The sequence below is a fragment of the Elephantulus edwardii genome, unplaced genomic scaffold (genome assembly GCF_000299155.1).
Source record: "Elephantulus edwardii isolate Elephantulus edwardi_28Jun2011 unplaced genomic scaffold, EleEdw1.0 scaffold00016, whole genome shotgun sequence".
NCBI lineage: Eukaryota > Metazoa > Chordata > Mammalia > Macroscelidea > Macroscelididae > Elephantulus > Elephantulus edwardii.
Window position 1 is genome coordinate 10,069,593 of NW_006399766.1, and position 17,034 is coordinate 10,086,626.

Consider the following 17,034-nt stretch of genomic DNA (forward strand, 5'->3'; position numbering starts at 1 on the left):
ACTCCCTTCTCACCTTCATATAGTAAATACAAAATGTCACATTCTTATTTTCTTCTGTATTAAACAGGCACAATGCAAAGGTGTAATAATATTATTTCCCCTCCAAAGACAACAGATTTATATTTGTTAATGGGGATTTGCTACCTGTATCTTAATTTCCAAATAAATATATAATCTTATTATCCAAAGATAATGACATAGATAAATTACTACACAGAATTCTTCTTACCTTTAAGGAATTGCTGTTCTCTAATTACTAAGCTTGAAGATTTTTTGTTTGTTGTTTATGTTATTCATGAGCAAATGAAAATTAATTTATAATAATATTAAAAATGCAATCATGGACCTGTTGGGATTTTTTCCCCCTTGTGTTAATTATCTCAGTGATGCTATAATAGAACACTTGTGGTAACAAGTGTTTCAACTGCAACACAGAGAAATATGTTCTCTCATCATTAAAGAGATATATTCTCTCTCATGCTCCAATTGTGGTCAAGTTGGAACGGACTCATAGTTGACCCTCCAGTGGGTTTCCTCAGGCTGTAGATTTCAGGGAAGGAGACTGCCCATCTTTCTCCCACAGAGCAGGAGGTGGATTTGAACTGCCAGAGCGATGGACCACTAGCAATTGTAAATTTAAGTTTCAGGGCCCCAGCTCCAGAGAACACTGGAAGCATGTCCTTACTCCTTAGCTCCTCCGTGATTCCTCCTGTGACCTAAGGTTTATCTTCTCTCATCTCTCCTGTCTTGTTGAATCTCTTATCTCAAAGCAATTGAGTACTAGTCCTGTCTCATTAACATAACAGAGACAACCCATTTCCAAGTGGGCTTATGATCCCAGGCATAGAGGTCAGGATTTATGACACGTTTTTGTGGGACATAATCTGTAACGGCACTTAATTGTAATTGGCCATTATTTTTCCCCCCCTCGCTTTCATTAAGGTGAGGAAGACCTTCTCAATCCTGCCCAGGACACAAGCACAGGGTTAGAGGAAGTGATGGAGCAACTCAACAACTCCTTCCCCAGTTCAAGAGGTAAGCTCCAATACTGAGAAGCAGCAGAGCTATTGGAATGAGGCCAAACCCTAATCCGTTTCCATACCCAAGCGGCGTGTATATTTTCTATGTTTATAACGAGACACTTGCTAGCAGAGAGCCAATTTGGAATCACAGTCAGCAGATTTTATTTTTAAATAGGAGTTTTCTGGTTTAGAGTAGTTAGTTGGAATTCAAATACCTGTGTGATCAGATGCCTCTGAAGAGAAGACTGCTAGTCTATTATTTATGAAGTGTTAATGATGAGGTATTTTTTTTTACCTAAGTGGTTATTAAGTAACTTTTGCAGACGAGGAAATGAGTGCTTTGGTGGGGCTTTTGCTAGGAACATACATGGCAAGGCTTAGAACATGCCTAGTGAGGACTGGTGGTGAGGATTCCCACTTATAATCTGATGCCCCTTAAATTTAAAAATTGTCTCTCATCCTATCGTTTCAGTGCAGATACAATGAAATCTTGACATAATAACTTGTTTCTTTCCTCCACATTCATACGTGGAATACAGACTTGGCAAGGCAAGGCATTATTATTATTCTTCCTGCCCATCACTTGGACCTTCGATGTCTTTTGCACTTCATTTGCAGGCAGCATTTTACTCCACAGACTCTCCCTTCCCATCAGCATCAGATGCCAGGCCTGATCCAAGTTAGTTTAGGTTTGGTTTTGTTGGGTGTTTCTTTTGCACTGTTGCCTTGATACAAAGGCTAAGTCACTTCCCTTCATCAAATGAAAAGAATGCCAGTTGTCACTGGTGATCAGATAGATGGAAAGTCTAGGGGGGGCAGGAAGCACAGGCTTTGTGGCCCGTGACTGGCATCCCTAATGCGCAGCCATGGAGGGCAGGGCAGCCACAACTCTGGGCTATTTGTTCCTCTCCACAAGGGCAATGGGGAAGGTGTTTTGAGTTGTGTGTTTTTCCTATCTTTTTGTTCAGTGTCAGTGAACAATGGCCATTTCCTACCTATTTGATGTATGAGTGAACGTTGTGCAGTGCACATTAAAAGCAATAATGTTCTGATAGAACGTTGCTAAGGAACCGTCAGGGGAAGCTAATTTTAAATGTCTGCACCAGCCATCTTTTCACTGTTGAGCGCTTCTGATGTGTTGATTTTTAACAGATAAAAATCTTATCTGTCCTTCCATCCACCCTCACACCACCCACCCCTAGCCCCAGCCGACTATCTTAGGCTTCTCCTCTCCCTAGATGCCATTCTTCATAACAAGACTATGCCCCAGCTGGGCTTAAATATACTCTTTCACCTTCCTCCTCAGTGTTTCATCACTGCACCTAGTAAGCACCGGTGGAGATGCTAGGGATGCAGAGAAGGATGGATGTTGCCTTCAACGTGCTTATGATTAGTTAGGGATGCAGAGTTCCAAAAACGTATGTTCGACTTACAGTACAATAATAATAGTATTGCTGTGATGCAAATGCCTATAACATGAATGGACCCCAGAACCAGTCTATTTGACAACTCAACAGTTCATTTCTGTCAAGTTAGAACCCATTCATGGCTGACCCCCCCCCCCATTAGATTTCTGAGGCTGTAAAATCACACAGGAGAGTGTTCTTTTTCCCTTGGAGCTACTGGTAGACAGGGGTTAATCTCAAGCAGAAGGGTCTTCTTAAAAGCACACTGTTACTAAGCAGGGTGGGAACATATAGGGCTCTAGGCCTCATGTCTAGCACACATTTCATTACACTCATGCTTCGCATCAAAGTCACAGACATGGGTCTTATCTCAATGCCTTGAAAATGATGCTTATATCTCTACACTGTGGGAGGTCACTAAATTAGTGCTTATGGAAGCTTATTGTCCCCTAAGTGCTGATTTGAGTTTTCAAATATGGGATAAGGAGGCCTTGTCTGATACCAGGTCCACTAGTTATTAGTACCTACGTATTCAGTAGTTCAATAGGTTGGTGTCCTGGTTACTTTGGTCACACCTAAATAACAAGAGTATAGTGGAGATGAGGCTCTGCTTTGCCCCATTTCATACCTGGGCCTCTCTGGCACATCCCAGCTATCAGGAAGGTGAACTTCTTTACACCATCTCCCTGTAGCCCCTGTTAGTGTCTTTGAAGCTAGATACCTGCTGGCTTTGGAAGAAGCCACCTGGTAAGACTGGAAACATACCTGCTTTGATGCCATATTATTAGCTAACATCTCTGGTGTTATATTTACTTGCATGATGTTGATTTCCAATGAATCATGAAAATGCTGCTCACTTTGGCTGCCGGGATAGTGTTCACTAAATTAGTGCTTATGGAAGCTTATTGTCCCCTAAGTGCTGATTTGAGTTTTCAAATATGGGATAAGGAGGCCTTGTCTGATACCAAGTCCATTAACTAAGTACCTACTTATTCAATAGTTCCCCAGTGGCCTGAGAGAATGAATTCATATTTTAGTAACTAACAAAACACACAAACATAAGATGCACAACAATAAAGTAGCTAAGGTGCTGGAAAATCCAGAAAGCTGTTAGGACCTTGATGTTTTTTGGTTTTTTACTTCCTGCTAAATTAGGCCAGTTACAAACCCAATTTAGATTAAAATGGATTAAAATCTCATCATTGTAAAATCAGGATAACTTAGTTATCGAGTGCTGCTGAAATAGAAACACAAGTGGGTGGCATTAACAGATTTATTTTCTCCCAGTTTAAGATGCTGAATGCAGGGTGTAAGCTCAGGCAAAGACTTTCTCTATATGTCAGCTTGGGTCATCATCTGGGTGTTTTCCCCCTGTTCCCAACATCTGTGGGCCCTATATTCCTTGAAGATGTCTGCATGTCTTGTCATCCTGGGTCTAGGATGTTCTCAGCATGGGAACCTTGCATACAAATGATGGTCCACACTTGCAGCTCTTCTTGCTTGGTGGTACTCTAGTCCCCCTCTCTATCCTTTCATTTCTTATGAGATAAAAGATGATAAAAAACACACGTCAGAGAAACACTCATAGGAACAGAGCTATGATCTAAATAAGAGCATTACATCTATTCCTTCCTCATTAACCTAACAACTAGGACCTAATCCTCACTAACATGGTCTGACATAGGATGCTCTGGTGGCTTACGAAAACAAAGTATGCTGCCAACATAAAGGCACATGATTCAAGTCTACCAGCTGGGAAGTCTCCTTCTGTGTGATTTATTGCCTATGAGAACCTACTGGAGGTTCCACTATGGGTCTGTTCCAACTTGATGGTACACAACAACAGCAACGATCCTGCTTCATTGACACAAAAAGATTAGACTTTACAACATTTAAAAAAAATGCAGGAAGATTACATCAGATAACAAAATGGAAGACAACCATAAAATACTATAAATCATAGCCTAGTTGGAAGCAGGTGTCACATCTACTTCCTAAACTACATGCCTCTGGAAATTCTATGAACTAGAGAAATGATAGTTATAGAAAGGCTTCAAGTCTTTTATTGATAGGGTCACTATGAGTCATGCTTGATGGTAATCACAACTGTCAAATGACACATTTTTCTGAGGGACACATTTCAATTAATGACATAAGCTAACTATCAGTGCCTTCTAAACAGTTGATTATTCTATAGTAATACTTTTTTCAGATCTTCATGTCTTTAAGTTCATTTTGAGCTCTGGTGGCTTACTGATAAGGAATTTCCCTTACATCACAAAAGTAGGCTCTCCATGGGTCCAAGATGGGCAGTTTTCTTCCATGTGATTTTTCTTCTGAAAACCCACTTGAAGGGGAGCTATGACTCAGTTCCAGTGACATATAACAAAAGCATATCTTTTAAAAAATATAATTTGATAGGAACATCTTCCCAATTGATTTAAGTGTCAAGATGACACTCAACAAAAGTCCTTGTGAGTCTTAACATATCAGGATTATAGTCTCTCCCAAATGGAAGGGGACTTGGAAAAGTCTTTTTGTTCTACCTTTTTTTCATTTATAACTATGACCTTTGAGTTCCATTGACAGTAAATCTTAAAATAATTAACTCTGTAATAAGAAAAAAGCCATTTTCTATCTCCCACAAATAAGGATATAAAATAATTTCTTTGTGTATAGAGAGAGAAATACTGTGATCATATAAATTCACCATATATATATGTGTGTGTGTGTGTGTCTCTCTCTCTCTCTGTGGTGTTGTTATCAACCTTCAAGTTATAAACCCTCTAGTGAGTTTTCAGAGGCAGTAAACTGCACAGGAGGAGACGCCCAATCTTATTTCCTTATATCACCTGGTGGCTTCGAACCATGTGCCTTTGGGTTGACAAAACATTTCCTTACCACTAAGCCACCAGAGTGTGTGTCTGTATATGTATGTATCTATATATGTTTGTGTATAGTATGTGGATAGTCTATACATACATTAATCTTAAATATATACAAAGACCAAAGGCAAGTTTTAGGAAACTGTTGTTTTCATACTACATGTCATATAGTTTCACAATTCACTTTACTTTAAAATAATATTTTCATTGTTACACACTAAATTGGTCTTCTGGTAGTTTAAAAAATACCTAATTGATCTCAGTCTGGGTAAACTATCTTCTTCCCTTGAAAAAGATTAAAGTATTTTACCATGAAAGTTCCTGCCGAAACTATGCTAATACTATCTTAGAGAGCTTTTCATTTCAATCTTAAGTTTGTCATCCATGTTACTGTTGTGTTAGAAAAAAAAATGTTCACGTTTGCTACAGCTGTTTTGGACAGCTGTTTGAGTAACTCAAAGCAGATGTCAGAGCCAGAGGTCTGACATTTAGTGGAAATGTGCTACTAAATACCACCTCATGGTTTACTTAACCCTGCTAGATAATTGCCCACAGAGGAAAAGACCTTTTACAAAATAATCGGTTTTGTGTAAATATATCAAGTGTTTTTGTGTGCTTTACATTTACAACATTTTGTTGTTGTTATCCTCTACTACAGTTTTCACTTGAGCCAGACCTTAACTTATCAAATACAGGTTTAATTTTCACAAAGGTGCCTCGCTGCCTAGAGAAATTAAATGCCTTGGTCATGGCCATTCAAAAAAGAAATTAGACTTCAGATCTTATCTCAATGGCTCTGCTAAATTGCTGTCCAAATTAATACAAGACTTTTATGCTTCTCCATTTAGTAACAAACCTATGGCCAACACTATCTCACATAATAGCTAATTTAAACTACCACATATTCAAGGTGTGAATGCTTGTATATTTACCTTTGCAATTCTCTCTCCTGAAAATCTGGGTAGAGTTAGTTCACAACTGCTCAGGGGATTTTGAGTGTCTCAATGTATATGAAACAATTTTTGCCTAATCTACCTATAATCTGTTCCTCTCTCTGAAAGAATATGTGGAAGTTGAATTCCGTGGTAATAAAGTAATAAGACATGTTCTCAGTCTCCATCAGTGGAACACTTTATAGGTGGAACAAGCATAAGTAGATTTTAAAATAAACCCTCTAAGCAATTTGTCAATAGGTTTCTGATCATACAGTAGTCTAACAAAGGTATGCACATTAAAGACATGCTTTCTTAGCAAAAGTCTCTAAAATGATGTGCCACTTCATATAGATTTAATGAATGACAGAATCCAACATAAGCTCTTGGTACAGTGAGACAACCCAAAAAGCAGTTAGCAGTGCTGTTTAGCTATGTGGGTGTTTCTGCTGCCTCTGTAATCTCTTATCTGGGATAAAAAACAATGTGGCAGAGGTCACCAAACAGCTCACATTCTTACCCTCTCATTATCACCCCCTCACAAAGCAGCCCACATACATTCTATTAAATGTCCCAAAATGTACCAGCTCAACACCTTTGAAGAACCTGCCATCTTTTACAATTCAATTCCTGTCCTGGGGTTGTTTTACGGAAGAGCAACAGAAGGAACAAAGGCAGATGGAAGCATCATTTGCTTCCTTTTGGGTACCATTCCATTTTCCATCTGCTTTCACAGAGGATTTGAACATTTATCCCTTTACACCAGGGGCCAGATTTGGTGCACAGTCTGCTTTCATATATAAAGTTTTACTGAAACACAGCCATGCCCATTTATTTGCATACTGTGTATGGGGGCTTTCACGCAACCAGGGCAGAATAATTAATTACAACAGGGTTGAGTAGTTGTTCCAGAGACTACATGGCTTATAAAGTCTGAAATATTTACTAGTATGGTTTCTTCTAAGGAAAAAAAAATCATCTACTCCTTTGCACAAATCTTTTACTGTCCATTCTAGCCCACTGACAAGCTTCACTGCTGGTCAATTTTCAGCTTAAGGAAACGGATTTAAATGTTTATAACCATGCTTACCAAAGAGCCTGCATGTTTTGATCCTTAAAATGTAGCAATTTGAATCTTCTTTGACTTTTACTGAAACAGGAGACCCTAAGAGAGACCTCATTCTTCCTTAACCTTTTTAACCAGCTGAGATTAAAGCAGCTAGGGCATACAGAAACAGGCAAGCATGCAAGTAAAATAAGGTTCTGAAATAATGAATTACAACCAACAATTTCCAGTTCATACCCCATGAGTAAACTAGACTTCTCTAGACCTGACCAAATACTTTATTTAGACTCCAGACTCCCCCAGTACACTTCCCTTTTTTTCTTGATTCATTTCCTGACAGCAGCACATTGCCAGATGGACACCCTAGGTGGAGCACTAAGGAAACTCATTTCCAAAGAATGTATTTATGAAGGCAAACTTTTATCTCACACTTGGCTTTTTTTCTTTCTTTCTTTCGGGCCAAGAACTTTAAAAAAGAAAAGAAAAAAATATTGCAAACATTTAGCCTCTAGTTTGTCTCCACAGGGCATTTCCCAACACTTTGTTTTCTTTTGTGACCAGAAAAAGTATCGTTCTTTTGTGTTCTGTTATGAACACATTGGGGTGCTTAGTGATGAGGGAGGCTTTTGAAAGAGACTACTGCTTAACATGGCTATGAGATGGTTGTTTCATCTCAAAGATGTTTTCTAGAAAAGTATCTGGGAAAAAACCCCAACACTTGCTGCATATTCAGCAGTGACCAGTTGATAACTAAGCTCTGAATGTGGTTTGGTGTACAATGGACTTTAAAAATACATTTTACAATTTTACAAAATATAATGTATGAAACAATATAAATGAAGACTAGTGTGAAACACAGTGTATATGAACTTTGTAAGCAAACCAATTAAAAAATATAATGTTAAAAAAACCAATAAAAACATTTTCTAATTCTGTGGTTGTTATGCACTGTCAGGTGGGAAGTGACTCATAGCTGTCCATCGAGTTTTCAGGGGAACTAACTTGCACAGGAGACCGCCCATCTTTCTCCTAAGGAGCAGTTGGCGGATTTGAATCACATGCCTTTGGGTTGACAGCAAAACTCTGTACCACTAGGCCAGCAGAGCTCGCTTTTTCTCATTCTAGGACCCATGATTGCATTCTGCAGCTAAACTAAGCTTTTTAGCAATAATGTCTTTCCCAAAAGTGTGTGAATTTTAAAAATAAACCAGCCATCATAAGCCAGAATGTCCCCAGCCCTTGGTAATCACCCTAAAGGGCAGCGGGCAAGGCCAAGTTGCTTTTAATACCAAAGGACTATTGGCCAGGACCTAGTTGCTACCTTACCAGTTCAGTTAGTCACCATTTATCCAATACCCACAGGGTTCAAGTATACTGTAAGGTCTTGGTGATAGAGAGCTAAGAGTTGAACAGTATGTGGACCCTGCTTGTAGGGAAGCGAATGAATTCTATTAACTGATGGTCTCACTATTAAGTCTTAAATTATAAGCCCCGGTAAAGGAGTGAAAAAGAAAGGCATGCTTAATTCATGTTGGGATTTATTTGTGCTACTAAGGAAGAAATGAAACTCTCCCCTTCCCCTTGCATTTGGCATGGACCTACCACTAGTACTCTTTTTTCTCTCCCTGATTTGAAAAGCACAATGAATACCTGGTCCTTATATGGTCACACATACTTTTTTGGGGGGGTATATCTAAAATCACTTAGGAGGAAGGAGGTAGGGAGAAAAAGAAAGACCCTCTTTCACAAACCATTAAATGCATACCAGGGTTTCTTTTGGAGAGTACTAGCACCACACTTTCTGGACATCAAAGCCCCACTGCTGTCAAGTTGGAACTGACTCATAGCTACCCAATAGTGGATTTGAGCAGGCTATAAATTACACAGGACGAGACTGCCCATCTTTTCCTCAAAGAGCCACTGGCAGATGTGACCTTCCAGAGGCGTCCCACCTTTGGATTAACAAGCACCGCTCCCTAGGGATCACGCCACCAGAGCTCTCCTTCATTCTAGACCAGTCATTTGCAAATTGTTCTGTACAATTTTAATCATCTTGCAGCCATTTGAACATGGTGAGTCAAGGAAATGTTTTTGCTTTTTATCTGCTCTAAGTACTGGGATTCTACAGAATATTGTTTTAGGAAACAGGAAAATCAGTTACTTCATTTGAAGACCCTGGTGATAAAAGGAAATAGTGTACCAAGGACATGCTTAGAATGGTCAGAGATTTCTAAATTTTCCTGCCCAGTTATAAATATCATAGAATACTTTGTCATCAAAATTTGCTATTAAAAAAAACCCCAAAACAAAAAGCAAACAAGGCCTGTAAGTCTTTAGCCATTGGCTCTCAAGACTTTTGATGTCTATTAAATTAGGAGGAGGAAGTTAAAGGCTCACTCTTGGATTGGTCCTATAGCTTGCCCGTGGGTGGGACTAACCTCTCTTCCTACCCCATTTTTTCCTTTTGGTTTGTTTTTTTCCCCCACATTTCCCCAATCCCATCCTAGGCCTGGACTGGGTAGAACAGTGTTTCCCTAAGAAGATAGAATCCAGCTTCTGGGGACCTGCCTAGCATTTGAGGTTTACTGGCAACCACTTTTTATGTTTCTATGTGCTGATTATGAACTCCAGAATGAAAAGATTCTGAGATGTGGGGACTTTAATTCTGAGATTTTTTTTTTTAGTCACCCTTTCAAACAATGCTCAAATTGTAAGATTTCTATTGTTTTGCCAGTTTTGATTTTGTGTAATGTGTGAACTCTACGGATTTTACAAGTGATGTTTCCTGGATCATGTTATTTGTTTACCCAGATTTTAAATATATGTTATTTGACTAGCTGTGTCTTTTGGGTTTTGTTTTGTTTTTTTTGGTGGTGTCTGGTTGTTTGTTTCTTTCTTTCTTGGGTCTTGCCATTTCCCAGAAGGGAATAAATGAATTGTCTTTTCAATATTTGTTTGGTAAAAGAAACAACTCTGGTATGAAACTGTATATTTATGCATGGTTTTTGTTATTTTTATTTTTCCTTTCTGATCTCTCTGCCTCTCCCTCTATCATTAAAGGAAGAAATACCCCTGGAAAGCCAATGAGAGAGGTTAGTGAGATTCAGGCTCACAGCCATGGCTTCTGTCTCATCCTGCTTTCTGTGTGTGGCGTTTGCATAAGAACTGTATGCCTGCACGCGCATGTGTGTATTCCGCGATGTGCCGTCACGTAAGGATGGTAGCCACCTTTCCACTTGCAGCTCATGAGGAACATTCTTCAAATGTTCATCCTCATTGTCATCACCATGATGACAGGACTAAGGGTTGGGGGGAGCCGGGTTCTCTTTAAAATGATAATTCTTTATAGTCCCTAGGTTGGCATCCTGCAGCTGGTCATCTATTGTCATTTGCAACAGAAACTGACTCTTCAAAATAAATTTACTCTTGAACGAACATAACTGATGATTCATAGAACTGCGTTCCACTTCTAGGATTCCAGCATTTTCTACCCTTGGTTTTCATTCTTCTGGGCTGACTGTTTTGTTTTCTATTTTCCCCTAGTTTCTACACTCTTTCCCGTTTTAGCTTTAAAAAAAAAACAACACACAAAACAAAACTCAAAACACTTGCTGTGTACCAGGCATTATTCTGAACATTTGCCATATTTCCTATCATGTAATCTTCATGACAAAAGCTATGAGGTAGGTACTCTTATTAACTCCATTTTACAGATATGGAACCTCAGTCAATGAGAGGGTGAGCAGTGTGTCCAAGATGACAGAACCAGAAATTTTAATCCCAACAGTACTGTCCCTTTAGAAAATGAGGTTTGAAAGGTAAATCATTTCAACTATACCCTAGAGAAGAAACTTTTTTAAAAAAAAATTTTGGTATCTGGAGCTAGAAAGAACAGTAACCAATTTGGTATAAAAAAAATATTGGAGTCTGAAGGGTTTTGGAAAAATGCCTGTTTTAGTTGTTTAAAAAACACAAACAAACCAGGAGACTAGATGGCTCAAAAATGAACAACCAAAACTTTGTTGAACTCACCAGCCTTTGCCCAGAACAAAGACTCAGCATGAAGATTACAGCATAGAGAATTCCATAGGGCATTTGTCACATGGGGTTTAAGTTAGAAATGGACTGAGTGTCCCCAAGCAGCCACAGCAGTGTCAAAAGGGCAGGATGTATCTTATCACCAAAAATGGTTTGAGGTTATACAGTAGAAGATACCTTTTACTACCCAGAATATTGTTCCAACATCAAATCATTACTGGATGACATCATGTTGAACAGCCCAAGTGAAACAAGATTGTCCTTGCTAAGAGTGTGCAGGAGGCTGGAAGGAAAGCTCTTCCATGGAATTACAATAGTATGCACTGTTCTGGAAGATAGGATGGCGTGGAGTCCTATGAAAGGACAGTGGCTCCTTCGCAAGAGGATCAGTAGGAGTAGCCGCTGATTCTTTTACAAAAGAGGAGGGAAATTCTGTAAATACCACGACATCTAAGTTTGATGCATTATTGATCCTTTAGTGCATCTGCTACCAGTGCCTCCTTCCTAGGTTTTTGGGTGAAGCCACAGGGAGGGTGTGGTAGACTGGGACAGAACACGTGGATTGAATGTTCCAGATGGCTTGCCTGTCTCATATACTGCCTGTGTGAGACTTTGCTTCATCCTTATGGTAAGTATCCCCTAAAATTTATGGGAAGGTTTCGCAAAACGTTGACCCTCCAGGGTGTTTTCAGAACATGGAAGGAGACTGCCCCATCCTTCCACCTACAGAGCAGCTGGTAGATTTGAACTGCACACCTTTAAAATTGCAGCACAGCTTCTTACTGCTTGGCCACTCGAGCTTCCTGTAGGTCCTATAAGGCATTTGGAAATTTCACTATCTCGGGTATAGTACCATCAGACAAGTTTCCAGAAGGTCAGAAAATCAAAATCTTTCTTTAAAAGAAAAAAAATGCTCTGTAAATGCCCCAAATGTAGATTCATAGATTTTCTGAACAATTCAGTTACTTATAGAAAAAAAAACAAAACACAAACCCACAAAACCAAAACGTAAGCACATTGTACTCTAATAGGCTACTTTGTTTTGGCCAACGGAATGCTACTCATTTATTTGGGGATTGTATTTAAAAAGAGAGAGAGAGCGCGCGAGAAAGAGTGTGTACCAGATTGTTACTGAGGTTTTGGAGCTTTGCCAGAAAGTCTCAATACCAATCACTGTGGAAAACGGCTCCCTCACGCAGCAGTGGTGTGTGAGACTAAATGTGTTGCAGTTAGCACAAAGTTGGAAAAACATACAACTGCCCTAATGCTCAACACATGGTACCTTTGTGTTCAACAATCCTTGCTTAAGAATAAACTCAGTCACTGGTGTCAAGTCAGTTCTATCTAAGTCACCCTTCCGTTGGCTTTTTTTCAAAAATCCTTTCAAACTGCTGGTGGATTTGAACCCCCAGAGATGTGTGGCCTTTGGGTCAGCAGTGCAGCTTGCTATGGCCTACATCACCAGAGCTCCCGTGTTTAAGAATGGGTGAAATCAATACATTCTATAGATACAATTGTGTGTTGACTCGTACAATGCCTCTTGCACCCACAGAATGAGACTTAAGTTGACTTTACAAAAATCAGGTCAATTTAATAGCCTAATATTCTGCCCTACATATGCAGATAACTGAAACATGGTACACATTTTCTCTCTGTATCCATTTTACAAGTTAGTTTTACCCCTCTCAATGGCTTCGAGGTACGATTCTTTGTATTTTGTTACAGAGAGAAAATTGTTCCTTCTGGATCCAATTAAAATGTCCATAGAGGAAAAAAAAATGTCTAATTCTGGTAAAATACTTCATTTGTAAATGAAGGCATAACAAATATGGTGAGGTGCCTCAAAACGTCTTGATTTTTATAGCATAGAGAGAGAGATAGCCTCAAGGTCAGTTGTGAAAATTTTACATCTCAGTAGGCTAACAGCCCCCGAAAATATATATGTATATGTGTGTGTGATGTGTGCTATATTAAAGATAATAAAAATTTAAAACAACAGCTTAACTGCTGCCAAGTTGGAGTCATTAGTGGATTCGAACCATTGGAGAGGTGCCACCATTGAGTTAGTGCCATTGTCAAAAGACTATGTTACCAGAATGCCCTATATTAAGAACACTCATTGGTATGTGTTGAAGTAGCAGGCATCCCTAGAGACTTGGGAATTCCTGCAGGTAGTAACTGTCATTTCAAAGAACTGGAAATCACGTGGCTGTATTTTCTACAAATGCATTTACTTGTTTTTAGCATTTTTTCAATTGTAGTCCATTTTACAGAGCATACAGTGTTAAGAGGCACTTTTGGATTCATATTAATAAGAAAAAGTTCTTTCCCTTTTTATGTCTTGTAGCACACTGTCTAGCAACCTAGTGGACTATACTGTAATCAGATGTAGGTAATAGAAAAAAATCATTACAATATTCAAATATCAAGTCATCAGGGTTTTGGGCTTTGTTTTTACTGGTTTTGTTAATAGCAGTTAAGACTGTATGTAATTAAAAGGCTGCAGTTAGTCCATTCATTTTTCAATTATGCATGAATAATTGGACAGCTTCTCTAGGGAAACCGGGCTATCAAAAATAGATACAAGGGAAGCCCTCCAAACTTGGGGCAATAATGAACTATTTTTGCTGTAAGCTGTAAAGAGCAGGAAAGGGTCAGCAAAGAGCCCAGTGTCCTCCTGTGGTTTTTATGGTTTAGAAAAAGCCAAAGATGATTTTGGTTCTTCACTCAGGGCTGCCAAACTATTGGCCAACTTTATGAACAGTACATATGCTTTGCTGAAAGTTTGTTAGATTTGCAGTCACAAAATCCAAATTATTTTTTTTAAGAATAGTTACTTTTCCCTAAAACTCTTGGCTTTCATTAAGCTCAAAGAGTCACAAACTTGATCATCTTAATATAAATGGCTGAATGGCATCAAAATTGTACTAAGTCTGAAATGGATCCAGTGCCACCATGTTTAAGTGCTTGCCTGGGAATCCTCTTCAGATATCCTCTCTTTCATATTTTAGCAAGAAAGATGTTCCTTAAAATAAATATTAGACTAGAATCCCTGTCCTAGTCTATATTAAATTTTTATTGAGATTTGAACAATTATGGGATTCTGTGAAGCTGATACATGGCAACATAGGAATAGTCCAGCAAAGCATTTTTAGTTCCAAAGGCAGTACTTGAATAGTGAATGAAATTATTTACTCATGTTCAAGAATTCAAACTATGGGACATCCACAAAAAAGACATAAAGTATGTCTCAGATTATTTTATTATAGATCTGCATTTTGTCCCCAAGTACCCAGGCACACTGTGCTGCTCTTTTGTTCCATGCTGGGGAATTAATGCCAAGCCATGCCACATTATTATTAAAAGGTTATCCTGATCGTTAACCCTCATTTAGGAAGAGATCAAAGACAGATTCACAGATTACCCAAACCCATGCTATACAGGTGGGTCACATTAGGCTGTGGAGGAATTTGGAATAAAATGTGATTTTTCTTCTGAAGCTTTCTAACTCAAATGTTAATCGTGTACAGAAAGGTCAATTCAAGAGTTGATTTTTCAGCCCAAGGAAAAGCAGAGAGAAAATAGTCACCTCCACCAGAAACTGGGAAGTGAGCCAGTCACCTGAAACAGCCTGGAAATGAGAATTTCATGTGCTGGAAACGAGTGGTGAGGGTGCTGCTGGTGATAAGCATGGTAAAGTTAAAGGTGGTGGTTGGTGGTAGTAGTAGTAGTAGTAGTAGTAGTTGTTATTGTTGGTTGTGGTGCTGAAGGTGGTAAAAATGAGGAAGATAGTGGTGGTTTTGTGACTCCAGAGTGCTTTGTGGCTCGTGTGTGTCAGAAGTGAGAGGATGGCACAGGATTAGAGAGGGTACAGATCTGCTGTTCATAGGGTCGCTATGGGTCGTACACAACTCGATGGCACCTAACAATAGATGTGGTGGTTTTGAGGGTTGTCCAGTTCTTGGTGGTGGTGAGGGGTGATAGTGGAGTTGTATAGTTAGTGGTGGCTTTGTGGTAAGGAGCTGTGCTGCCAATCCAAAGGCGTCCAGTTCAAATCCACCAGTTGCTCTGTGGGAGAAAGGTGGACAGTCTCCTCTTACATGCAATTTCCTGCCTTTTGAACACCCACTGGAAGGCCATCTTTTAGTTGCTTCTGACTCAAGAATGCACAACAGTGGTGTTGAAGGTAGTGGAGTTAGTAGTGTGGAGAGAGATGATTGTGGTACTTACAATACTGTTGATTTGATAAGGACAAAACTTTTACCAACTTAAGTTGATTTACAGGATAAAACTTGAACTCATTGCTGTCGAGTTGGAAGCAACTCACAGCTGACATTGGGTTTCCAATGCTGTAAACTACATGGAAAGAAACTGCCCATCTTTCTCTTGAACTGCTGGTGGACTTGAACCGCCAGAGTTGCATGGCCTTTGGATTGCTCAAGTCCCTCTGCACTATGCCACCAGCGCTCCCTTATATTATTTAGTACTTGTCATACAAACAGGTTGTAAATAATCATCTAAAGCAAGGGGTAAAGACACATCCAATCAGTATCCCTGTTATGACAGAATCTTGTTTATGTGATATCCTTTAGCTATATGATATTTACATTGAGAAGCTGAGGGTAGTGTTTGACATTATTCCATTTCAACACCAGTAAGCTGACTCAGTGTTAAGCTGATACTAACAATGCGTGATGGCTTCATTAACAAGGCTTCGCTTCTGGAAATTGATAAAAATCCAACTCTGTCATGTACAACAGCTTCTGTGTTGTCTTCACCTAAAAATGGGAACAATTTCCCCAATGGCAAAGTGATGTTCGTAAAGCCTCTCTTTCTCTTTGTTTTTCAGGACACAATGTAGGAAGCCTTTTCCACATGGCAGATGATTTGAACAGAGCGATGGAGTCCTTAGTTTCAGTCATGACAGATGAAGATGGGGCAGAATAAATGTTTTACAGTTCCTGATTCCCGCATGGTTTTTATAATATTCATACAAAAAAAAGAGGATTAGACAGTAAGAGTTTACAAGAAAAAAAAATCTATATTTTTGTGAAGGGTAGTGGTACTATACTGTAGATTTCAGTAGTTTCTAAGTCTGTTATTGTTTTGTTAACAATGGCAGGTTTTACACGTCTATGCAATTGTACAAAAAAGTTATAAGAAAACTACATGTAAAATCTTGATAGCTAAATAACTTGCCATTTCTTTATATGGAACGCATTTTGGGTTGTTTAAAAAATTTATAACAGTTATAAAGAAAGATTGTAAACTAAAGTGTGCTTTATAAAAAAAAAAAGTTGTTTATAAAAACCCCTTAAAATGAACACACACACACACAAACTTTGAGGCAGTGCATCATTTTGCATTCTTTTAGCGTGATACCCATATGAAATACATGGTTTTTTCCCCTTTTCTTGCATATTTAAGATAGAACTTTCTTGAATATCACCAAATGACTATTTCACCTTGCTCTTTTTTGGGCTTGTCGATTGAGTGGGGCTGCTTGTGGGTTTTTTGGGGGTTTTTTTCCACTTTCTACAGCTATATGTCTATAAGTATATAAATACTATAGCTGTATAGATAAATAGATATCAGTTTCTATAAACCTTTTGAATTTCTTGTTCAAATGTTCCTGCCACTTCCTAAGGGGAAGAAACTGCCTCTAGTCATCCAGGCTTACCTGTT

General features: G+C 38.9%; 1 protein-coding gene across 5 annotated transcripts in view; it reads left to right on the top strand.

Annotated features, from left to right (window-relative positions):
- Positions 1-16,489, top strand: part of DMD (dystrophin) — a 1,058,866-nt gene extending 1,042,377 nt beyond the window's left edge. For 4 of the 5 annotated variants that reach the window (XM_006881772.1, XM_006881771.1, XM_006881773.1 and 1 more), the window contains 2 exons: positions 943-1,035; positions 16,199-16,296. In XM_006881772.1, the coding sequence (XP_006881834.1) occupies positions 943-1,035; positions 16,199-16,296 (191 nt within the window). Of the gene's footprint in view, positions 1-942; positions 1,036-16,198 lie in introns of all 5 variants that reach the window. The other variant, XM_006881774.1, reaches the window with a different exon arrangement.
- Positions 16,490-17,034: the final 545 nt, after the last annotated feature.